The sequence below is a fragment of the Parasteatoda tepidariorum genome, chromosome 6 (assembly GCF_982258835.1).
Source record: "Parasteatoda tepidariorum strain Cologne lab strain chromosome 6, Ptep-v5.0, whole genome shotgun sequence".
NCBI classification, from domain to species: Eukaryota; Metazoa; Arthropoda; class Arachnida; order Araneae; family Theridiidae; genus Parasteatoda; species Parasteatoda tepidariorum.
In genome coordinates this window covers 63477440-63496154 of record NC_141760.1, presented here as the reverse complement: position 1 = coordinate 63496154, position 18715 = coordinate 63477440, and the positions used below count along the sequence as shown (strand labels likewise).

The 18715-nt window shown below is 30.7% G+C and overlaps 1 protein-coding gene across 2 annotated transcripts; it reads right to left on the bottom strand.

Annotated features, from left to right (window-relative positions):
- Nucleotides 1-2113: 2113 nt before the first annotated feature.
- LOC147808079 (uncharacterized) lies at nucleotides 2114-17325 on the bottom strand. Of its 2 annotated transcripts, none has more exons than XM_087165951.1 (4): nucleotides 17215-17325; nucleotides 14208-14639; nucleotides 11576-11635; nucleotides 2114-2513 (listed from the first exon to the last, which is right to left on the bottom strand). In XM_087165951.1, exons 2-4 carry the CDS (start codon nucleotides 14635-14637, stop codon nucleotides 2248-2250), a joined length of 756 nt encoding a protein of 251 aa, XP_087022077.1. In that variant the 5' UTR covers nucleotides 14638-14639; nucleotides 17215-17325; the 3' UTR covers nucleotides 2114-2247. The 2 variants fall into 2 exon arrangements, with proteins under 2 accessions (XP_087022077.1, XP_087022078.1); XM_087165952.1 differs by having other exon boundaries at nucleotides 17211-17299.
- Nucleotides 17326-18715: the final 1390 nt, after the last annotated feature.

Sequence of the window (18715 nt, the reverse complement as noted above, 5' to 3'; positions counted from 1 at the left end):
TTGAGAAAAACACAGATATTTGCATCTGTTTTTAAGAAATAAATGAATGCACTCTGTACTATTTTGCATCCGAATACTTCTACAATAACTACTAAGGCATAAATAAATCCAGTGGACCTTTACATCGAATGTCAAAAGTTATTCAAAAAACTTCAAAATACGACTATTTTCTATAGATTTTGACGGTGAAAATATACTTGTGCCAGCAATAATCCAGAATAATATATATTTCTATGTATACTTAATGAGTTGTACCTAAAAAAATCAACATTAAGTGTGATGTATGTACATTTTGAGTGACCTTAATATTGACCTAATAGTAGCAAGGAACTGAATTGTTGAACGACTTTCAGGCTTATTAATTGTTTTTGCCGAAATTAGATAAGCACTAAATTCGCTAAAATAGAAGCTGTAAGTATAGCTAAATTTAAATCAATTCACAGACCTATGGTTACAGACACAACTTTTTTATAATATAGCTCTAAGCTTTAGGGACCGTACCTGTGTAATTGAATACAGAAATATTAATGGAAAAACTGAAAATTGTTATAAAAATTATGATTTAAGTCCAGTATGAATATCTGAAGTTAACACTCTTTCTTCTTAGTATATTCTAAATAAAGACTGCACTGAACTTTAGCCTCTATCTAGAATGTACTGAGAAGAAATAGCAAACGGGTTGTCTATTCATAGCTATTTCGTTGCTATCTATGCAAATAATCTAATGTTTCCAATGTACTTATTCGATTAAAATGGCACCATGTTAATCTATCTAACATCTAAGAGGTTGTTGTTTTTATATAGAAGCAATTCAAATTCTAATTCATACATGTTTATGAATCTGGCATTGAGCTAAGAAGTTGTTGTTTTTATATAGAAGCAATTCAAATTCTAATTCATACATGTTTATGAATCTGGCAATGCAATCCAATCAAGTGAGGCATTGATTTCAATGTATTTTTTAAGTAATCGAGAGGAATGGGTCAATTCATTAAAAATTTAAATTTATTAAAGATGTGTGTATAAAGAATCTAATAATGTATTTATTTACATTAACATACTTAAAAATATCTTCTATGTTATAATACTAGGCTTGAAATATCACTATGCTAGGAGAAGGCACACTATGCTAGGAGAAGTAAATTCAATTTTTGGAGCATTTTGCTGAAAGCAATCGAATAATTATTCATTTATTGACTTAGGTCGAAAGATAAAAACTTATGTTACATTTAAAGTGTCAAAATTCAAAAGATCCATTTCTCTTTTAAAATGAAATTTGGCCGATAATAGCTATATAGATTACATAGTTGTAAAAAGCTATAATCTATATTGGTCACAATAATTATACTCTTTTACATCCAGTTTTCCAATTTTTTTAATGTCTTAAAATTATTTTTATATCTTCATAAGCTCATAAAAAATTAATATAAACTTCATTCACATTCTCAACAAAATATATTGTTTTTTTATTCATTATTAGCCATTTTGCCTTTATTTAGTGTGAAAAATGTGATTAAACAATTATATATGTGTTGCAGGTATTAATTCTATCCGTAATATTTTATTCCCTCGTAACTCTCAGGATTGCAACCAATGATAAAAAAGAAAACTATCAAACAAAAAGAGTTTTCTTTTGATAAAAATTTTTATCAAGTATTAACTAACTTTATTATATAAGAATAAATTTATGTAAAAATATTTTTCCAACCAATATCATAGATATTTAAGATTCATTCTTGAACAGAATCTAATCTGATACAAAAAGAAAGATGAAAAATCAGAAAAAAAGAACATTTTGCAGCTATAAATATTTATTAACAAAATCAATGCCTATTAATGTTTTTTTTAATATAAGAAGTATACATATTTTAGAGACCGTATTATTACTATAAATCAATTAAACTGTCTTAATATCAGAATTCATAATGGTTTTCGACATTTTTTAATACAGTTGAAATAATATACCAATTGTCTAAACATACAAATAAGTAATTAAATCATTGAACATTTCAGATGTATTTATTCAGATTAAAGCTGCATCTAGTATCTGAATATGAATAATTAATTTTGTTTATTTATATCAAAAATACCCACTATTTTCAATATTACGTCATCAGACTAATCCATCTCATGTATTTATCTTTTCCATAAAAGCCTCCTTTCACAGTATACATGTATCTAGCATTATACATCTCTTCAATATCATCTTTTTTCGTTTTTCCAAAGGTTGTATAATACATAACATACTCATAATCTAATAATTTCCTTATTTCTTCTGCTGCCTTTTAGCACTTCTTCAGCATTTTCAAAGTCAGAAGTGAAGCATCTAGTCACACATTTTCTCGGATTGCAAGCACCTGTTGAAGATACAATGGACGTAACTACGCCACTCTCACGCAAGCTTTTCAACACTTCCCATCTGTGATCGATTTGATTCATGTCACCGAAAGAATGCAATGTCCAAATGCCGCTCTTTTTCTTCTTTTCTTCAGAGATTCTTATTTTCTTTGTTCCTATAAAATAAGCACAGATTTGCAAGCAATTTAAGCAGAACATTTGTGTCGAAAAATTAATAAACTATTAGACAATAAATAATATTGGACGAAAATATAAGACAATTTGTTAGGATTCAATTATACTAACTAATATTGCCGTTATATAGGCGAAAATATGACTCTAATAATAAATTTCTAATGAGAAGTTACAAATGCATTCTTCTTCAGTTGTTAGAAACAGATCCTTTTTATTCATAGTTCACTCAATAATGAATACATAAAATTGAGTAAGTTGAATTCAGTTCTAATAAAATTTAATTAAGTTATAATTGTTGACTCAAGTTAAAACTAAGTTTAATCAATTTTTAAGTTTAATTCAGTTTTAAAGTTTTCTGTATTAATTGTAAAGTAAAATTTCCAATGATTTATTATTGTCAATAAAATTATTATAAAAATAAAAATTTACTTACCTTTTTGATATTTTAAATTTAAAATTTCCCTCTTGATATTTTAAATTTAAATTTTCCCCTGTGATATTCTAAATTCAAATTTTCTTCCTTGTTGATAGTTCCTTCAAAAATATCATAGAAGAAAATTTGGGACTGGGTTCTTATACATAACCAAATATGTACAGCATCACCCCAGATAAATTTAAAATGATTAAAAAAATAAAAAATTACAAAAAGAAATCAACCGAGTTGTCGGAAGAAGGAGAATCAATCTATATGACAATCAATGAAGTTGGAAAACATCATTGTATAAAATGCAAACTGCATACGATATTTGTATTAATAAAAGAATACTTTTTGTAATGCTATGTGATTGTGTATCCGGATGTGTATACTTTTTTATACAAAGGAAAAAGGCCATCTTATAGTACATTTTACTCGATATTCTCTACAACACTAATATTTTTTATTCAGTTGAATGGTTCATTTTTAAGTAAATTCTTGCGAATGTTTCCTACATTGATATTCTTTTATGGAAAAAAAACATTACTTGAAATAAGTTGGTCGTTAATTTTTAGAATACAGTTGATTTCAACATCGAAAATAATAATAGTAACTGAATTAGCTGGTCTGAAGTAAAATTTGTGTTCTATAAAAATACATATATTGAATGAAAAAATTTCGTCGTAAATTTAGTAATACCTTTTTTAAAAAGAAAGGAAAGAAAGCGTTAAAAAATAATGCAAGGCTTCTTTCTTTAAATTACTCGGCAAATACTGTACCCTAATTTTCAAACTACTCTAGGTCTGTTTTCCATATTAAAAAATTAATTATAAGAAAATAAGCCTGCCTGAAGTAAAACTTCTGTTTCATCGAAAAATTGATTTATTGAATTAAGAAAATTTTATTTTTCTTTAGTTAACTTAGTAATATCGTAGAAAGAAAAAAAGAAAGAGAAGAAAAAATGAGCAATGTTTCATTCTCCATGATATACATAAACCAAATCATGCTATGATACTTTATCTGAACAGGTTTTTGTCTTTGTATAGAAAACTTAAGCCTAAGAACACCATACATTACAAGCATTTCATATTGCCGTTAACATATATGTTATGCGACTGTATATCTTTAAACTCTCAACTTTGGACAGCTTATTTTTTGTTCGCGGTATATATCGCGGTTCTACAAAAAAAAAAAGAATTTGTGTTTTATTCTTTTTTTTAAAGAAACATTGAGCTTTTTTATAGAACTATCAATTCAAGTTTCTCATTTATTTTTATGAATATAATTAAATCATTTATCCTTTGCTATGTATTGTATATACTACGCATGTTATTTCGTATCTTACTAAATAAATACTGCATGCTTTTATTCCAACAAAAATATGTCAAGTATTATGAAAATAAAATTAATTTAAATTAAATGTATTCTACAATTATTAGAGGGAAGAGGGTGACGTTCTCTATTCGCCAACTTTATGTTGTGACTTTAGGATCCTAACACACTTTTCTCGTTTACTAAGATCTTTACGAAATAGCGCTGCCAGCAATGATAAATGAACTTCACTGGAAAAAAGAGAGATGTTCAATTTTTTTTTCATTTGTAGCAATTTTTTTAAAGGAACAAAGCAAATTGTTAATATTAACAATTCATTGATATCATTTGTGGATAACTTCCTAACAATCAGAAAAGTAAATTCTGCCACGATTTTGACAAGAGTGGAAGAATTTACCTGGTTGGTTACATGATTATTTACCTGAGTTTACGACCGTTAATGTTGACTCCGGAGCCTTGTAATTTTCAGACCAACCGAGAACACAAGGGAACTCTTGGATGAAGCATTCTGTCAAACTAGTCTTCTTGGAGACCGTTTTGTGGAGAGCCTCATCCGCATTGGAGTTCATGGAAAGGAAAATCTCGAAAACATCGCTCAGTTAACCCGATGGCTAGAGGATTCTTACCTATGATCCGTCTACCACTGAGGAGTCAGCACTATAGAGCCGGGAGTATAATGCATATCAACCAAACACTGCTGGGATTCAAACCTGGGTTACCGCATTGGGGCGCATACGCTCTATTAACTGAGCCACCAGGGCTCAGAACAATATATATATATATATATATATATATATATATATATATATATATATATATATATATATATATATATATATATATATATATATATATATATATATATATATATATATATATATATATATATATATATATATATATATATACATATATATATATATATATATATATATATACATATATATATATATATACATATATATATATATATATATATATATGTATGTATGTATATATATATGTCAGTCGTAACCCTTTACAAAAGAAATAACGCAAAATTCTACAAAAAACTAATTCACCATTTTATTATTCTTTTTTTCATCCATCGTCCAAAAACCAAAACAAAAAAAAATGATCATATCTATAATATCAAGCTTTTAGCTCGCAACATCAGAAAATGCGTGTTATTACATCACGTGACCCTGACACCTTCCCCCCAGAGTCATATTAGATCCAAAGATCGAATATGGCAAATAATTTAAGGGTCACACTTTACACATAAACAAACTATGTTTCATATTCCCCCAAATATTCACTGAATCTTAGGTTTAACTTAACACTAGGTATTTACTTTAATCACCTAATAATAATAATAGGAAAAAATGTTCAGAGTCTTATTTTAGTTTATATTTACAGTCTGGACAATGCATCTGCATTACTAAGTTTCGATCCTTTGATGTGACTTGCCTCAATATCATGGCGTTGAATGGCTAACGCCCATCTCTGCAACCTCGGGCTTTGGGGTGTCGCACTCGTCAGAAATACTAGGGGATTATGATCAGTTAATAAAATAATCTTAGCACCACAGAGTAAGGTTTCAAATCTCTGCAAAGCCCAAATAATAGCATAAGCTTCCCTTTCAATTGTAGACCATTTCTGTTGAGTTGAATTCAGCTTCTGGCTACCGAAAGCTATGGGACGAATATTTCCTTCTTCATCTAACTGACCTAAACAACATCCGACCGCATTTTGAGATGCATCCGTATGCAAGTAGTATGGTTTCTCTATGTCTGGGACTTGTAACTCTGCGATCTTACATAGCGACGTCTTCAATTCCTTGAATGCCTTCTCAGCTTCTTCGCTCCAAGGAATCTCATTAGGAACTTTCTTTTTAGTAAGCTCTGTTAGTGGAAGAGCAATCTTTGCGAAATTTGGAATATACTGCCTGTAAAAGTTGCATAATCCCAAAGCACTTCTCAGTTGTTTTTTTGTTTTGGGTGCCTCTAATTTCTGTATTACTCTTATTCGTTCTTTGTCAGGAGCATGTTTACCTGAACCAATAATATGTCCTAAGTATTTAACCTTTTGTCTAGCAAATTCGCACTTTCTCAAGTTCACGGAGAAATTAAAATATTCCAATCTCTTAAAAACTTCTTCAAGATGAATCAAATGTTCCTCCCACGTATCAGAAAATACTGCTAAATCATCGATATAAGCACAAGTGAAATCAGACATGGACTGAACCACTTTAGACATAGCTCTTTGGTAGGTTGCAGCAGCATTTCTTAATCCAAAGGGTAATACATTCCATTGGTACTGGCCTCGGTGAGTTCGGAATGCTGTGAGGTGTTTGCTGCCGTTCTCCATCGGTATAGCCCAATATCCCTTCAACATATCTAGCACAGTAATGAATTTCTTCTTTCCTACTAAGAAATTCAACTCCATCATATTTTGCATTGGATATGCATCCGGAACGGTAAGAGCATTCAAACTTCTGAAATCAATGCATAACCTGATTGTTCCGTCTTTCTTATGAACACATACTACCGGGTGTGCTATCTCACTTACCACCGGTTCAATCAGTCCTAACGCTAGCAATTCATTGATCTGTGCATCCACTTTCCCCTTTAAGTTTTCTGGTATCTTATACGTTTTTGGTTTCATCGTATCCTCCTCAGCTTTCAGCTTTATCGCATGTTTCCCAACTTTAGCTATCCTTATCTTCCCCGAAAACAACGTTTTGCGTCTATGTAAAAGATCTTTCAATTGATTTTGTTGCATTTTGGGTAAGTAATCCAAATTTAATCCTTTCAATGCTTCATAGCTTTCCACATCTGTAGGAAGAGTTGGTGTTTCGTATATTTCACCAAATTCATCATCAATATCATAGACAACTCCAACTGTTTGAATTCTCGCTTTGTATTCTCTCATTTTGTTAACATGCAATAATCTTAAATTTCCTTCAGGCATTTGCAAATAATACGAATTCGGTTTCACTCTTCTAATTACCTTTACTGGACCTATCCATCTGGCATATAATGAATTGGATGAATCATGCATTAGCACAAGTACTTGATCTCCTGGCGCAAATTCCCGGTATTTTTTCCTTCTATTGTAATATTTGGCATAATTACTTTGTTGCACATCACTTGTTAACCTTGCCTTTTCGGTTGCTATTTCTAATTTTCCTTTTAACTCTTTTAAATATTCCTCCGCTGATCCTTTCATATTCAAAGGTAAAAACATATCTCCGGCCCAAATTGACTTCAATATAGATAACGGGCCTTTCGGTTCTCTCCCGTACATTAGCAGAAAAGGTGGTACTCCTGTAGTTGCATTTGGAACTTCTCGATAAGCCCATAGTACAAATGGTATGTGTCGATGCCAATTTCTTCCTACTTCTCTAATAATGTGATGTAGCATATTTTTGAAAGTTTGGTTCCATCTTTCAATCAATCCGTTCCCTTCCGGATGGTATGGCGTTGAAAATCGCGGACAAGCTCCTAAAACCTTCAAAAACTCTTGCGTTAAACTTGCCGTAAAATTTGTCGCATTATCCACCACGATTACTTCTGGAATTCCTGTCCTACAGAATATTTCGAGCAGTGCTTCACATGTATTCCTTGCCGTTAACGATTTGAGCGGGACTGCTTCAGGCCATCTTGAATGTTGGTCCATCAAACAAAGGATATATTTATGTCCTTGTGCTGATACTGGATCTAGAGGACCAATTAGATCTACGTTCACCACTTGGAATGGAAGTTCAGGACGTGACACAGGTGTTATCGGAATTTTGTCTACTGAACGAACAACTCTTCTACCTTGGCACCCATGACATGAGCTACAATAAGCTTTAATTTCCTTGACCATCCCTGGCCAATAAAAGGAAAATTTAATTCTTTGAATTGTTTTACGAGCTCCTAGATGTGCTCCGAATACTGACTCGTGGGCAATTTCTAGTATTTTACCTTTTCTAATTTCGGGAATTACTAATTGTTGTATTCTATTCCCGTCCAACAGCTCTTCATGGCATAGTATATTATTTTGTATCACATACCCTCCTTTATTTTGCTTCCCCAATTTCCATGCTTCTTGGAGAGTATCGCAACTTTGTTGTTGTATCTTGAATCGTTCGGTTTCATTTCCATTCTTTTTATCACCGCATTCACCTACTGTTGGCTCCTGCTGCTCTTCTCCGTCACTTGCACTCATATATAACTGCTCCTTTCGGGAATCTGATCTTAGCTTCATAGCAGCAGTAAAACTGGGATTGTATACTCTTTTTTGTTCTAATAATGCCTCATAAGTTTCAGCATCCAACAAAATGTCAGCATTTAACCCATTGACGGCTGCTATCATCGTTTTAATTATAGGCGTAATATATCCTTCCGTTACCAAAGCGATTTCCACTTCTTTTAATTCAGCTTTTAGACTTTCGCCAAACGCAGGTTGTAATATTATATGCCCTTTGTAATCCACTTCCTTACCCACTATATCGTTTTTAAATACACTTATTTGTGCCCCAGAATCTACTACAGCTTCGTATTCATTTCCATTATATGAAATTCTAACTTTCTTAAGGGCAGCTATTTTTGGTTGAACGCCTTTACATTTTTTGTTTCCTATCATGACTTCACCGTTAAATCTTGCAGTGACTACTTTGCTTTCGATATTTCCATTTCTGAGTACCTTAACTTCGGATACTTGCCCTTCCGATACTTGAACCTCGGCCACTTTGCCTTCAATGTTTCTTCTCCTCTCTTTATTATCTCGACAAAATCGTGCCAAGTGTCCTACTCGTCCACAATTAAAACATGTGACTGGATTTTGGGAAGAACTCCGCTTATCAATTCTGCCATGGTTGTTATGCTCATGTTTATATCCTTCACCAAATGTATGATATCTTCTACTAACCATGTTTGGTTTTTCCCGGTATAAGTTCCTATATGGTTGAGAAGCAATGAATTTAGTAGTTTGGTTATATTTCCTTGCATTCTCGTACTCATCTAGCTTCTCAGCAAGTGTGTCAACTGAGCAAATTCTACTCCACTCATCAATAAAATGATTTTGTATGTCTCCAGGTACTCGTTCTTTTATCTGTTCGACAATGACAAGTTGTTTCAGGCTGTCGAAATCATTAATTTTTAGTCCCGAAACCCATTCGTTAAAATAGTTCGCCAATTCAAATCCAAAATCTCGCCAAGTGCTCTCAGCCGCTTTACAATGTCTCTTAAACTTTATTTTAAATGCTTCTGGGCTCAATTTAAACCTTTTCAATAACATACATTTTACATGTTTATAATCATTTGCTTTTTCTTCAGGCTCCCTTGCAATTAAATTCGCCATTTCTAGAGGCAATAATCCAACAAGATGCGTTACCCAATCTTCTTCTTTTATATGGACTCTTCGTGCTTGTCTTTCAAACAATATTAGATAAAAACTTATATCACCTTCTTTTGGATCAAAAGTACGCATTAATTTTTGCAATCCACCAGGTACATGTTCTCTTGTTTCTTCATTTCGAGAGCTGCTCGTCTCTCCTATAGTACCAGTATGTACCAATGAAGCTTCTATCTTCAACCTCTCCAATTCATATTCCTTTTCTTGCCGCTTTAATTCATCTTCCCTTTCCTGTTCTCGCCGCTTTAATTCACCTTCCCTTTCCTGTTCTCGCCTCTTTAATTCATCTTCCCTTTCCTGTTCTCGCCGCTTTAATTCGTCTTCCCTTTCCTGTTGCTTAATTTCATATTCTTGTCGCCTAATTTCATCTTCTTTTTGTTGGCGCTTTATTTCTTCTCTTCCACTAACTGTTCTTTTTAATAATTCCTTCACAAACTCCTCTTCGTACTCCGTACTTGCCAATATAATCTTCTTTAATTCGGTAACTCTCATGTCTTCCGTTGCCGTTTCTCCTAACTCTTCCGCCAAACACTTCAAATCTACTTTTAAAGCTCTTCCTAAAAATGCCATTTTTCACCTACTACTTTCTAAACTGCACCTTCTTACAAAAAAAAATGCCACTTCCTAAACCAATTTCAAGACAATCTAAATAACTCACTATCTTCCATCAAACAACTTGAAATTCATAGAACAAACAACTACCAATCTTTTATTTCGAAATCCATTGGGGTTTCCCCGCACATTTGTCAGTCGTAACCCTTTACAAAAGAAATAACGCAAAATTCTACAAAAAACTAATTCACCATTTTATTATTCTTTTTTTCATCCATCGTCCAAAAACCAAAACAAAAAAAAATGATCATATCTATAATATCAAGCTTTTAGCTCGCAACATCAGAAAATGCGTGTTATTACATCACGTGACCCTGACAATATATATATATATATATATATATATATATATATATATATATATATATATATATATATACACGGAAGAGCCATTACATTATGACCACCCTCCATCTATAACAATGGGTTCGCCCAGGTTTTCATGGTTTCTCGCCCAGGAACAATGTTTTCATGGGGCACATTAGGAACCATGATCCTCATAGAGACTAATCCCTGACTTCTGTAAGCTACTTGAACATAGTTGCAGACCAGGTTCACCCATTCATGGCAACAGTTTTTCCTGCGGGGGATGGTGTTTACCAACAGGATAATGCACTATGTCATAAAAATCGAATCGTCATGAATTGGTTCGAGGAACATTCCAGTGACTTTCAAGTCATGTCTTGGCCCCCAAATTCACCTGACCTTAATCCAATAGAGCATTTGTGGTCTTACTTGGAAAACCAAATTTGTGCTGCCACGCTACCCCCTCGCAATGTGAGGGAATTGCAGGACCAGTTGGTGAGCGCTTGTTACCAGATACCTCAGACTACCTATCAGCACCTTGTGGAATCAATGCCACGGCGGTGCTAGCAGTTACGAGGGCAATAGGTGGTCCTACATATTATTAGCAGGGTTGTCATAATGTAATGGTTCTTCGGTGTATACATTAAGTATTAGGACAAAATTTCTCCTTCCCTAGTTAAACAATGATTGTTTTCTGTAGATATATATGAATTTCATAACCACGCTGCATCTTAGTGCTCTTCGTTTGATTTCTTTTCACTCGATCTTTAAGTCAGGCATAGTTTATTACACCAATTATTTTCATTACTCTATAATTGTTATGGTTGCTTTTGTTTGAGACAGAATGCCATGATTTTCAGTTTGGTTCTATTAAACTCAATATTCAACCCACTCCTTCGTTAACAGCTGTTTATGCCCTTTACTGAGTTCACCCGATTTATTACAAAAAGGGAAGATAGTGAAATGATTTTTCGAATAAATGACCATTTAAATTACCTTTGTTAAATGTAGTGTTAGGTTTCCAAAATATAATTGAAGGCTTTAAATGATCCATTTCTGAAAAGAAAAGATTCACATATCAAATTTAACTCGTAATTTTGAACAACAAGAAAAAACACTAAAACGTTTGATAGAATATGAATATATTAGCAAATGAATATAAATAATTACTGTATAATACAGATATAAAAGGAATATTGAATGTAAATAGATAATGAATATATAGCACAATATTATTTAATAATTTATAAAAACCATAAATACATCTAAGTAATTGTAATTGATCTGTGTTAAAAGATTAGCAAAAACCACACAAGAGGGAGTCATTGAACCTTGGCAAACAAAGAGCACGGGGCGAGCTCAAATGATCAGAAAGTCTCTCCCCCAATCGTGGTTGCCGGGAGAAAAGTGTTGAAACAAGCAGACTCCTCAATTCTGCTTTTAACATGTAAAGTCTATGGCGGGCTTGTCCTACTTTGAACCGATTTTCTTATTTAAGAATCGGAGTGATCCATTAAAAAAATATACTAATAATTTTTTCAATCTTTCTTATCCACGAAAATGTAGGTCAATTTTTTTTATCTTTATTACTTTTTGTAATATAGCCTTTGAAACACAAGTCACTTTCTACCTTTGAGTAAGGGAGGAAGGCAACTTCCACCCCCAAGTTCATTCTACAAGAGACGATTGCGGACTAATCTTCTCCGCAGGGGCTCTTGCTCCCCCCCCCCCCAAGTACTTTTACTCTGTTCAACTCTTTTTGAAAATCTTTGAACCCCTCAGGTTGCAAACCCCCTTCTCTGTGACAGTGGTTAGTCGATTAGTTTCGGGTTACTTAACACCCCCAAGAAGTACACGCACTCCCACCAAAAATGTAGGAGAGACAGTGAAACTGGTTTTGGAGGTGCTCTATATTTCATCCATGTTCGGACCGAACTCTTACTGAAGGTTATAAGGGAAATGGAAAGGCCTTTTCACGTATTCTTTGGCCAAGCATTGAACAATGCCTTCTGAAACATAATTTTAATATTTTAAATATTCAATTGCAATTTTAACCGTCATGAAAAAGCTAGCTGCAAAAAGCAAGCACCTACACATTTTTGTGTAGTATCATCCACTGCCTTTCTCTTGTATACAATATGTTTTAAAAAAATATATTTTTTGTTACTTACTTAGTTATTTCGTATTATCTTTTTTAGAAGACAATATGCATTCACAACAAGTAGGATCTTTAGTGTCAAATTAAATATAAATCGAGGTTAAATTTGAGAAAGGAGATAATGATATTACAAGAAGTTTTACTCTGCGAATGAGCACTTTTTATTCAGAAAATAAATTTAATTAAAAATAAAAGCTGGTTTTCTATGGCAAATGCAGTTATATTTATTCATTTATATCCATTTAAATGATAAAATATGTGTGTTACTTTCAATATATTGAAGAAATATCTTAAACTGATAAACAATCAGACAGCATCAATAATAAATATACAGAATTCCAAAGTATTGGGCCATTCAACTGCTTAATAACACACATAACTCATGAAATTAAAAACATTTTGAAAATATGTATCTATTTCGGAAATATCTCATTTTTAAATATCGTAAGATAAGAATTGTATTCATATTAATGAAATAACCAATGCAAAATTTTAATTTCAGAAAATAATATTGCACTGCAAATGTCTAAACTACTGTCTAAACTTTTGTCTAAACTACCAGAATATGCTACAATTTATAGTACTTTATGTTTTACATTGTAAAAAATTCCAGATCAAATTATGGTGTAATGTACCAGCACGCAGGGTGCCGCTTAAAAAACCCATTTTTACCAGAAAGTGAAACGGAACAAAAAGTCTAATATACCGTAATTTTCACAATAATAGTTACTGTAAAATCACTGAATCAGTCTAAATAAATCAATATTACGGTATAATATTTTACTGTGAAAATAGCTTTTACGGATAATGCATCCAAAGTGTCGATATTATTACCAATTGTAATACCGTATCTTAATACCGTAATTTGATCTGGACGTTTTTACAGTGCATGGAGCATCAATGGCTCGGCAACTTTTGCCTATGAACTTTAGTAATAATTTAAGTAAAATTAGCAGTAAAATGTGATTTTAAATTATGTGATGAAATTCGGATATTTTACCTTAGAGCATGGCATAAGAACCATTTATTCAGTTTAATTTATTTTATTAGTTTTGTACTGTTTATTAAATATGGAGTAATAAGAACTATAATTTTGAAAACCAGAATTTTGAGTAAGCCGTTAACTTATGAAGTCAAAAAATGGACTGATTTAAATCTCAACGATTGCGAGTAAAAAAAAATTATGATTTTGTTTTCAAATTTATTCTAATATACATTATATTTTACAAGAAATCGGTAATTGACAAAAATCTTTCAGTCACCCAGGAATCAAATGGTCCAATACGTTAGATTATTGTAACGACGAATAGAAAAAGTAATTTTTAGAGTAAATTTTTCGATGTAATACTCTATGAAGGAATACGTGAAATTATGAATGCAATTTCGAGCTCTTTCATCCTACCTAAGTAATAAACATAATAGTAATAAACATAGCACGCAACATATACAATTATGTTTGCTTATACTCACCTATTTTGAAGAACTCTCCATTCACTGTGTGCTCATACAAGTACATTTCCTTTTCCTCCAATTCTCCATTTAGACCCGTAGATAATTTAGAAGCCTTATAAAACATTGAAAATTTATAGTCTACTAATATTCTGATTTCATCTGCCGCGTATTTAACCTCTTCTTGATTGTTAGAATCAGTAGTGTAGCAAATAGTTACATGAGGAAGAACCTCACACGCTATGGTGGACGATTTAATTGCAGCTAGAATTCCATTTTTGCATAAATTTTGCAATGCAACCCATCTCCGATCCAATTCTCTCAGATCGTTATTAACAAACAATAACCATTTACCTCCTTTGTGTATTAATTCATCATCACTTATGGAAGTCGCAGAGTAAAATAAAGATTTTTTGTCTTCAGCTTTCGAGGGAAAATTATCCTCAAACATTCCTATTAAGAAAAAAAAATTAAAAGTGTCAGCAGTATTGATTTATCGAATGTATATAAATACTCTCTTTGTATGCATATTATCAATTGAATATATAATAGGGAATATATTATAAGTTTTTACATCCACAATCTTTTAGAAAACACGAGGATAAAAATATAGTTTTAGTGTATTTCTTAAAATTTAATCTGAGTATGTAAAAATATTTTTTTCTAAAAAAACAAAGGAAAAGTTACATTACTGTTAAAATTTCTATCAGAAAATTTATAGATAAAAAAATAGATGGAAAATTTAAAGGTTTAAAAAAAGTAATATCAAATAACATGAGTAAAAATAATTAACCGATAAATATTTCTTTCTTTTTTGAATTGATGAGCCTTGAATGTTCTCCTCAAACGTAATAAGGAAAAAAGTTAACTAAACAGGAAGTGTTATGAAGCTGAGGTTAAAACTACGACTATTTTTTTACGTTGATTAAATTAAAATAAAATAATTAGTAATTGGTAAAAGTAGTACTCAGTAATATAAATACTTAGTAATTAATAGCTTTCAAAAATTCTTTATCTTTAAAATCTTTATAAATATTTGACAATTTTAGTAACAATATAATATTGATTTAATTTTTAAAATAAAACAATAAATTATTGCACTCGCATTTTAAATCTTCAATTTTATATTGAATTTTATTTTAAATCTTTGTCACCCAATAAATACTGTTCGATTAAATGCGTTTTTCAAATTAGAAGTTGTTTTAAATGTTTCTTGTTTTTTTTCCCTGAGAAGAGAAGTGTGGTCAAAACTATCAGAATGCGGTAAATTTTATCATGTTTTTAGTTCTAAGAAAGCATCAAAAAGCTCCATAATTTCAAAAGGTGCTCTTCGGTAATGATTTTGGTAAAATAAATAATAAAATATGGTGTTCTAATATGGGATAAAGTTTGGTAAATGTGGTAAAATTTGGTAATTTTATTATGATAACTTAAGGCAGGAGATAAAAATATTATTAGGTTAAATTTACTTATCAATTTCGTATTTTTTACTGACTGTCTGGCAATAAGAGCTGTAATTCTGAAAATCGGAATTTCCGGTGAGCATGTGAACAGAAAAATTACCAAAAGGGAAGTTTAAACCGTATATTTTGGTTTTCATTACCAGAATTATGTTTTCTTCTGCCAGAAACGTCATTACAGTACAGATTTTTATCTTTGTCCTCTATTCCTAACTTAAACCCAAAAAAATTATTATAACTCCTTAGGAATTCTTATATTTTGTTCATTTTTCGTCATCTTTCTCTTTCGACATAGCGCCCTAAAAAGGTTAACCTTTATCCTCTGTTTCTGGTTTTCCCAATTTATTGTCTACAGCAATTTCGAGGTGAGTATCGGTATTAAAAAGTCATAAGCCCCACTGGTGCCTTAGGTGTGAAACTCACTGTAACATTCTGTTTTGCTGTTCAAAAACTTTCAGATTAAAACTTGAAATCACATGGACGTATAGAGAAAGGTATAAGTTGGATGATAAAATAAAATAAAAACTAATAACTTATTATTAGTTTTATCATTATTAACTATTAAGTTTATTGTAAAAAATTCCATACTGCTTGCTCTACATGCTGCAGAAACATATATGCATGAATATATAAAGTTAATTTATGTATTTTTTTTCGATTTTTTTTTCATTATTACTACACCAGAAGTAATTTCATTTTTGTTTTTAGGTTACACCACCAAAATTTTACATAAATTTTAATGCTGAAAATTTATTTTGTTAACTTAAAATAATTAAGAAGCATTTTGTGTCAAATAGTTCATTAAATTAAAGATATCAATACCATCTTTTGATAATTTTGTACAAAAATGTAGAAACTTAAATAACTAATAGAATTAAAAGTTTAATTGCTAATTATCATTCACGGTATGTGGTGTTCAAAACATTGAAACATTTGGGTAGATTTGCTTTAACTAAAATATTCCTTAAACTGTATATATAAACATCTAAACCAAATGCGGAAAAGGTTAAATAGGGAAACATGGAAAATTATTACAAAAAAAAATTTCAAAGCAAATAAACACATTAAAATCTATTCAAAATATTTGTGTTTAATTCTAATTCAGAAAGCTGCTTTTAACCATCACACAACCTCATGTTGCAATCAGAGTGTGCTAAACATTATGCTATTAATGATTTACTTTTAGAATTGAAAGTTAAATTAGAAACAAAAAGTTATTTTAGAAAAAAAAATCTTGGATCTCAAACAAATCTCTTCTAACTTTCAAAGTTAAATAATTTTTGTTATATAAAATTAAATCCAAGAAAATAAAATCAAAATTGAAGTCTGACAATTCTGTTTTAAGCAAAATATTTCAAATAAAACTGAATACGACCTAAATTCTATATTTATTAATACCAATTTTTCTTTGGTCATAATTATACACAATACTCAATGCTTTTTACTAAGAATCAGAAAGAAAATTAAATTACATTTAATTGGTATTTACAGTAACAGATTATAATTATTAAATAACCATTAAAAATTATTTCATTTTTAAACAAAAATAGAGCGAAACAACTACCTACTCGAATTTGTCCAACACAAATTTTTCGAAACCAAACAGAGTAAAATCTGTGTGATTAAAGTCTTGGTTTTTAAAATAAAATGAAATTTGATAATGATGGTAATTACTTTTATTTATTAAGAAAGAATTATCTGTAAAAAAATAATCAACCAAACAACAATTGTTTTTATCACCATATTTTTATCTCTGTCCCTTCTATCTTTGGAAGTCTCTGAAAATATTGTATGTTGAAATTTCAGTTCAATCCTTTATTCTAAATTATCCATTTTTGTTTATTGACATTGAAAAAGAAAAATGAATATGACGATTTTCTAAGAAGATTTTAAATTTTTTCCGGTTATATTTCATGATTTTTTCTTCATTTCGTCCAGAAAGGAAATAAAATTTTTAAAAAAAATATTAATTTTTATACCTTACATATTATTAACCGATCGTACATTTATATGAAGTAAATTACTCATCTGTTATAAAAGATTATAGTTTGAGGAAATCATTTGATCTTTTGAGGTATTGTATATAAATGATAGGTATAATCCTGTGTTAACTGTTTTAAATTCAAGAACAAATAATAATCATGAGTCGTTAAGAATTCCAGATGCCCTTCTATTTTTGGAAGATTTAAAAGCTTATAAAAAATAAGTAAAAAATAAATAAAACATGGTTGTTACAATTTTATGTCTGTATATTTCGCAATTTAATCAAAACTCTGTAGATTTTATAATTGAAGCATAACTCTAATTTATTCCATGTCCTAAATTTTCTATATTAGTATGTGCGAAAGTTATTCATGGTATAATTTTTTGCACCATATGCGTTGTAAAAGGGTTTACAGATAATACTTCTGTACAGTGCAGAAAGTAAAAAAATAAAAAAGTGGATCACCATGAGTATCTTCTATCTAATGATTACATTTACCTTTTTTCGATGGATTCGGATATTATCATCGTCTACACACTGTATTTTGGGAAGCCTGAATTGGAGTCCGTCGACAAAAAATTTATGTTTATTTAGAGAAAGCACGATTTTGTGTCTTTTTCATAAACTAAAATTTCATCTGATCTAATTAATCAGTAATGTAAATTAACCCTTATACCATTAAGAGTGAGTCCCAAAGTGCGAAAATCTGATCATTAGATCAATTATTATTCAGAGTGATCCATTTCTATCCTGAACACTGTACATCATTTCAACTTAACTTGACATCATTGATTAGGCTGATAAATACTTTCACTACAAGTGTAATACCAAGCTATATGTTTTCGTAACTCTAAGAATGGAAAAATTTAAATATTTTAAGAATATGAAAAAACAATTCTGACTCTTGACAAAGTTATGAATTATTAATAATTGTCAGGCTAATAGAATGCCTTGAACTCAAATTTCCGTTTAAAATATTTCTTGCGCTATATACACAATAAAGAGGTTTTCAGATTATATTTATGCACTTCATTTCAGATACTTATGCACTTTTTCATCCTAGTTTGACAACATTAAATAAATGC